General features: G+C 29.5%; 1 protein-coding gene across 1 annotated transcript in view; it reads right to left on the minus strand.

The window, feature by feature from the left end:
- LOC137635050 (synaptotagmin-like protein 5) overlaps positions 1 to 8328 on the minus strand; it is a 264982-nt gene that overhangs the window by 4358 nt on the left and 252296 nt on the right. Inside the window, exons 2-5 of the mRNA XM_068367642.1 lie at positions 4541 to 4643; positions 3566 to 3730; positions 2549 to 2739; positions 949 to 1157 (exon numbers count right to left, since the gene is read on the minus strand). Coding sequence (XP_068223743.1) covers positions 949 to 1157; positions 2549 to 2739; positions 3566 to 3730; positions 4541 to 4643 — 668 coding nt within the window. The remainder of the gene's footprint in view (positions 1 to 948; positions 1158 to 2548; positions 2740 to 3565; positions 3731 to 4540; positions 4644 to 8328) is intronic.

The raw sequence follows: 8328 nt of genomic DNA on the forward strand, positions 1-8328 counted from the left end.
AAACTTGTGGTCTATTAAAATTCTTATTCCAGATTTAGATATTAATCTCTGGTACCTTCATTCAATTAGTTCTTCGTGTATGTTGCGTAAGAATTTTCCTAATTCTGACCATCCCTTGCATTCGAATCTTTCCAGACTGTACCATCCTGTTCATATTACTAGGTATGCAAGTAGTTCTAACAGACTTGCCTTCTCCATCATATGGTTTAATACTAAAGAGTATTCTACAAATTTTATTCCAGCTTTGTCTGGATTGTGGAATGATCTTCCTAATTAGCAGTTAAATTTATGGAATATCAGAAATTTAAACTTGCAGTGAATGCTCTTATGTTAAATAAGCTGACATGAGTCTGTCTTCATAGTTTGTGACATATTTATTTTAATGTTGTTACTAATCTTAAGATATTTTATATTCTTTATTCATTACTTCTCAAACATATTTTATTTTATTTATTTTCATGGGATATTTTTCCCTCTTGGAGCTCTTGGGCTTATAGCATCCTGCTTTTCCAACTAGGATTATAGCTTATCTAATAATAATAATAATAATAATAATAATAATAATAATAATAATAATAATAATAATAATAATAATCCCTCTTGGAGCCCTTTGGCTTATAGCATCCTGTTTTTTCAACTAGGATCTTTGTAGCTTAGATGATACTACTACTACTACTACTACTACTACTACTACTACTACTACTACTACTACTACCACTACTACTACTACTACTACTACTACTAATAGTAGTAGTAGTAGTAGTAGTAGTAGTAGTAATAATAATACTAATAATAATAATAACAATTTCTGTAATTTCAATTTCAAAACATCATAACTTTCGTAGTTTTTCCCAAACTCCACATTTATTCATCCATATCTTGCTGTAATTCAAATCATAATTTACAATTAAATATAAAATAAATAAAAAGAACACATGAAAAACCTACCTTTCCCCAGATTTAATCGACACCCCCCTAGGAACTGAGAAGTCCCTAAACGATCATGGTCCCATACCGAGAGTTCCAGGGCCCTTTCGGTTAATTCCTGCAAGCTCGTGTCTTCGAACACTAAGGTGTGGTTCCACGTAGGATTCAAGGTCTTCCTACACACAGTGGTCTTCTGTTTGGAGGATTTGCCCTTCTCGGGAAGGAGCAATCTAGAAGGGAAGAAGGATTGATTTAGTCGCATTGTATGGATCACTGTAAATTTTTTTTTTTTTTTTTTTTTTAAAGCATTTAACTAACTCAGTGGTGTGTGGTTTATCAAATAATAATTATGATAATATAGCAATAATTATAACTGTAGGTACATGAAAAGACACATTTAACATGTACCAGTATTCATTATTATTGTCATTATTCTATATGTACCATTAATTGTATTATGTACTTTCAACCGTTATTTCCAGGTGTTGCATATCAGCAGAATAATTCATGTCTTATTAATATGATATGGCAACATTGTATAAGCATTGGCAACACTTACTTATTGTTCCCATCACCTTACCATGCTTCTAATATATATATATATATATATATATATATATATATATATATATATATATATATATGTGTGTGTGTATATATATATATATATATATATATATATATATACATACATACACATATATATATATATGTATATATATACATATATATATATGTATATATATATATATATATATATTTATATACATACATACACATATATATATATATATGTATATATATACATATATATATATATATATATATATATATATATATATGTATATTTATATACATACATACACATATAAATTATATATATGTATATATATACATATATATACATATATATATGTATATATATATATATATATATATATATATATATATATATATATATATATATTACCATTACAGCATCATTTTATTGAACAAGAAACTTCATTGATTGTTAGAGTGTTTCTGTCTTGCCTAAGACTTTCAGGATATAACACCCAATTGAAATAAAAAAATAACAAATCCCTAAAATTAAGTTTAGAGGTAGATAATATCTTCCTCTACAACTAACACTTGACAATAAAATCAATAGACAGGAAATAGAGTTATTCACCCTCTAGAAATAGACAGGAAAAAGTTATTTACTCTCTAGAAATGAGACAGAAAAGAAAGATATTTACCCTTTAGAAATAAACAGAAAAAAGTGATTTACCCTTTAGAAATGGGACAGAAAAGAGTTATTTACCCTTTAGAAATAGACAGAAAAGTTATTTACCATTAGAAATAGGCAGAAAAACTTATTTACCTTTTAGAAATAGACAGAAAAAGTTATTTATCCTTCAGAAATAGACAGAAAAACTTATTTACCTTTTAGAAATAGACAGAAAAAAGTTATTTACCCTTTAGAAATGAGACAGAAAAAAAAAGTTATTCACCCTTTAGAAATAGACAGAAAAACTTATTTACCATTAGAAATAGACAGAAAAAACTTATTTACCCTTTAGAAATAGACAGAAAAGAGTTATTCACCCTTTAGAAATAGACAGAAAAGAGAGTTACTTACCCTTTACAGACTGGATCAGCAGTGCCATGAGGTCTTGCTGCAGCAAGGCTCTTGGCCTCCTTCACCAGGACGTGCAGAGCCCCGCGAGATCTCCTGGCTTTCCGACTGCTAATAGCATCCGGAGGCACGAATTTCAGTGCGATGATGAGGTCACCCTTTGGGCTGTAGCTCAGGTCCTCCATGGGTTCCGTCTGGAAATGTATAAAGGAAGTGAAAACATAAACGTGCATAATCTCTGGTTACGGTTAATTTTCCCTTTGGCCTTCACATACACCGAATAGTCTGGCCCATTCTTTACATATTCTCCCTAGTTGGAAAAGCAGGTTGATAAAATCCCATGGGCTCCAACAGGGAAAAGAGCTCAGTAAGAAAAGGAAATGAGGAACCAGAATGAATAAGTGGGCCTGAGTGTATCCTCAGGCAAGAGAACTCTATACAAGATATTGGAAGACCACTTAACAGAGGCTATGGCACTGCCAAAGACTAGAGAACAATGGTTTGACTTTGGAGTGGCGCTCTCCTCGAAGAGCTACTTACCATAGCTAAAGAGTCTCTTTTACCCTTACCAAGAGGAAAGTAGCCACTGAATAATTACATTGCAATAGTTAGCCTCTTGATTGAAGAAGTATTATTCTGTTATCTTGGTGTTGCCAGGTATATGAGGAAAGAGGAATATGTGAAGAATAGTCCAGACTATTCGGTGTACGTGAAGGTAAAGGAATAATAAAAATTCTAGGGACATAAAACTGGATATATAATATAAAATCATCGATTATTCCTCAAAGTACTTAACAACGAATAGGTTAATGAACCTGACCTAGGGTAACATTCTCAATAATAAATAATCTTGAATATATCTTTTTTAATCCTTCCAATATTCTGTCACACACACGTCAATGAACTCCTTATCCCAGTGGAAGGATATCGAAGGTAAAAAGGACTTGTAAACCCTTTGAACACTGAAGTGTTAACAACTATCGACTTTTTATTCCGAGGATGAAGGGCATCAACACTTACCCGATCTTGAAGAGGATACCATTTGGGAGTGACGTCATCGAACACGGTGCCTGCCAGAGCTATGATAACTTCGCCGAGGAAATCGTTTCGACCGAACATGTCACTGTGCCATACGGAGACCGACAGCGTTCGGGAGTTGAGTTCGCTCACTGATGCTGTACTGAACTGTTGGGATGAGGCAAAATGTTAGATTATTCAAGCAGAGAATAAATAAATAAATAAATAAATATATATACAGTATATATATATGCATATATATATATATATATATATATATATATATATATATATATATATATATATATATATATGTATGCATATCTTATATCTATAGACATATATACACATGAATATGTATATCTTTTATCTATAGGCATTGTATATACACATACAGTATATATATATATATATATATATATATATATATATATATATATATATATATATATATATATATATATATATATATATATATATATATACTGTATATATATATATATATATATATATATATATATATATATATATATATATATATATATACACAGTATGTATAAAGGTTGTGTGTAGTATGATTTTCAGATTTAATTTGCAAATCAATCTGATATGAAATAATTGATTTATGAAAATAGAATGACATTTAAAAATATATAGAAATAAGAAAACATGAACATGGTCAAATAATAAACATTAAAACATTTGTATAAAAATTAATGAACTCTTTCGAGATGCTATTAATGAAAACGGGAGACCTACTGTATATGGGGTATTAATGTATTCTTAAAGACAATCTTTCCTGACATATTTGAACGGTTCAGAGAATAGCGAAATGTACGCAAAATAAATAAGGTATAGAGTTAATTCATCAAAATTTATTACGGACAGCCATTGCGGATGAAGTACTCCAACGCACTAAGTCCTTTTCAATGAATATTCTAAATTTATCCCAAAAATCCATCTCACCCCCTCTCTTACCTTGAGAACCTCTTCGAAGACAGGGTTGAGTGTATGTTTCTTGACCTTCGTCTTCCTCTTACCACTCTTGGATTTGTCCGGAAGCAAATAGACTTTGACGTATCTGAAAATAGAAAAATGGTCCATATTGATTATAAAAACCAATGGACTTTGCATTGTCTGGAAAAAGGAAAATTGAATGCATAGAGTTTAAGCTTCGATTTAAGCAGAATCTGAATATTTCGGGTTGAAGTTTAAATAGGAGATATATGATGAACAATTCATTTGGTAGAAAAGGAATGTATGCATATTTGTATGTATATGAGTATGCATATGTATACTATAATAAACACACATACACACATATATGTTCACATATATATATATATATGTATATAAATATATATATATATATATATATATATATATATATATATATATTTATATATGTATATATATATAATATCAAATACACACACACACACACACACACACATATATATATATATATATATATATATATATATATATATATATATATATATATATATATATACACGTTATACACACGCATATATATATATAATATATATATATATATATATATATATATATATATATATATATGTGTGTGTGTGTATACATATACATATGTATATATATGTATGCATATATATATATATATATATATATATATATATATATATATATATATACACATATATATATATATATACATAATCATATCAATATATATAAAATTAAAAATAATCCATGGATGATTCTATCAAACGTTATAATAAAACGTAAAATAAAAAGTTCCCTAGAAGAATAAATGGTAAACCGTAGGATATTGAAAAAGAAAACACATCACCAGCTTATATATACTTCAAAACTCCTTTATCCATCCTCTATCCCTCCTCACCCATAGTTACAACGTCAATAGCATTCTCAGGGTCTCTTTTGTCATCTCCCGAAGACGTCTTCTATCTACATCTTAACCACTTGACTTTCTTTGGTTCCTCGAGGATATTCATTCACTTCTGGAGTATTATACATCTGATCCCACCCACTGACTTGTGTTGAGTCCCGTATGGAAGTATTAAGGATAATATTCTTTCACATCCACATCAACTTCTTTTATCCTTCTATTCTTGAAAGATTTCTTAATTTATGTTTAATCTAATTCACACACACACATATCTACTGTCTTCCCTGTTTTTCTATTTCCAATTCAGTTTAAATGTTATCAATATATATATATATATATATACTATATATATATATATATATATATATATATATATATATATATCACTACTATTTTCCCTCTCTTTCTATTTCCTAGTCAGTTTCAATGTTATCTCTCTCTCTCTCTCTCTCTCTCTCTCTCTCTCTCTCTCTCTCTCTCTCCTCTCTCTCTCTCTCTCTCTCTCTCTCTCTCTCTCTCTCTCTCTCTCTCTCTCTCTATATATATATATATATACACACTATATATACATACATATATATATATATATATATATATATATATATATATATATATATATATATATATACCTGTATACATTGATCACTATTTTCTTCCACGCTTTTCCATTTTTAGTCAATTTCAATTTTAACTATATTGTAATAGAATTCTAGTTTATAATCTTCCTAGAAACAAGCTCACCCGATAAACATAATTGGTTCATAGTTTGAAGATAGTTCCTAAAACATGAATTTTATTTTGTCTATCTAATATAAGTAATGATGGAGAACTAACTTTCCTGACAAACTTTAACCTTGTAAAAATAGCACATGTACGCAAAACAAAAATGGTACAGTGTTAGTGACTACAAAAAAAAAAAAAAAAAAAAAAAAAAAAAAAAAAAAAAAAAAAAAAAAAAAAAAATGTAGAATACAAGTGCCATCGAGGTGACATTTCCCATAGGAATACCTCTGATTCCTAAAACACCATACTTCCTTTCAAAGGAACGGAGAAGCGTCTGCCAGACTGAGAATCTGGGCTTGCTCGGTTCCCATGAGAATTTCCAGAGAACATGAAAAGAATGAATATATCAAAATTCACTTCTAGGTCATTGAAAAAAGGGAGGAGACTTTGAGAACACTTCCTTGCTGATAGCGTCTTTCAATATTAGTTGTATAGATTATTGAAGGGCAAGAGCTAGTGATTTTGCAATGTGACCGTATACCAAATTGTATTATTATTATTATTATTATTATTATTATTATTATTATTATTATTATTATTATTTTCTAAGCTAAAGCCCAAGTTGGAAAAGCAGGATGCTATAAGCCAAAGGGCTCCAATAGGGAAAATAGCCAAGTGAGTTAAGGAAATAAGGAAACATAGCATACTGTGCTTGAGTGTACCCTCAAGCGAGAGAACTCCAACCCAAGACAGAGAAAGACCATGGCAGAGAGGCTATGGCACTACCCAAGAGTAGAGAACAATATTGATTTTGCACTGTCCTTCTCTTAGAAGAGTTGATTACCATAGCTAAAGAGTCTCTTTCTACCCTAACCAAAGTGGAAAGTAGCCACAGAACAATTAAAGTGCAATAGTTGACTTCATGGGTGAAGAAGAATTTTCATTTATTGTAGTGTTATCAGGTGTATGAGCAATTAGAAGAATGTGTAAAGAATATACCAGACTATTCGGTACATGTGCAGGCAAAGGAAAAAAGTGCAGTAAATGATATGGCAATATAAGATTGTCTCTTGCCAACAAAGAAAGCACTTGTTTTAGCGGACAATTTCATGGTCAACATTGCGATTAAATAGTTGAAACAATGTAAACGTGACACACACACTGGAGAGACAGATGGGGGAGAAGGAGAGACAGACCTAATTATGCTTTGTCGCTAAGTGACAAAAGACAGGAATCGGAGACAGGAGGGTAAAAAATTGACGGACATAAAAAATGATTTTTTTTTTGGAAATGTCTATACAAATTTAAGGTAAATCTACATTAAAATCAACATGTATATACAAATACTACTACTACTACTACTACTACTACTACTACTACTACTACTACTACTAATAATAATAATAATACAGTACATCCAAATCAAGTTTCGTTTTATAGTTCATATATGACTGGTCCATTTAACGTTATTACTGATCTTAAAATATTTCATATTTTTCTTATTCATGATTTACAGTATATTTAGTGTATCTAAAATTCCCTTATTTCCTTCCCACACTGGGCTACTTCCCCTGTTAGAGATCTAGGGCTTATAGTAATCTGCTTTTTCTAACCAGGATTGTAGCTTGGCTACTACTAATGTACTACTACTACTAATAATAATAATACTAATATTAATAATAATATTTATAATAATAATGCTTATAACAATAATAATTACAATAATAATATTAATTATAAAATAATAATAATAATAATAATAATAATAACACTACTACTACTACTACTACTACTACTACTACTAATAATAATAATAATAATGACACGGCCAAAATATAAATGCACAGTAAGATAATTGGAAAATAGAAAAAAAAAAACGCTAAATCGCAATAAAATGAAACTTAATTTTCAATCAAATTACATGATGTCGTTACAGAAGAGATCTCGTTGGCATTAATTATATATTCAGAATTTTTATACACCCTTTTTCGTTTGTCAGTTTTCCCCGTCTCGGTGGAAAAAAGGGCAAGATCATTAAGGTTTATTTCTAATTGGGGAAATATTCCAGAAAAAAAGTAATAGAAACAAATGAGCTGTTGGAATAAATATAGGTATTTAGTGAAAAAAAACATACGTATTTAGGGAAATAAATATC

This window comes from Palaemon carinicauda, chromosome 3, assembly GCF_036898095.1.
Source record: "Palaemon carinicauda isolate YSFRI2023 chromosome 3, ASM3689809v2, whole genome shotgun sequence".
NCBI classification, from domain to species: Eukaryota; Metazoa; Arthropoda; class Malacostraca; order Decapoda; family Palaemonidae; genus Palaemon; species Palaemon carinicauda.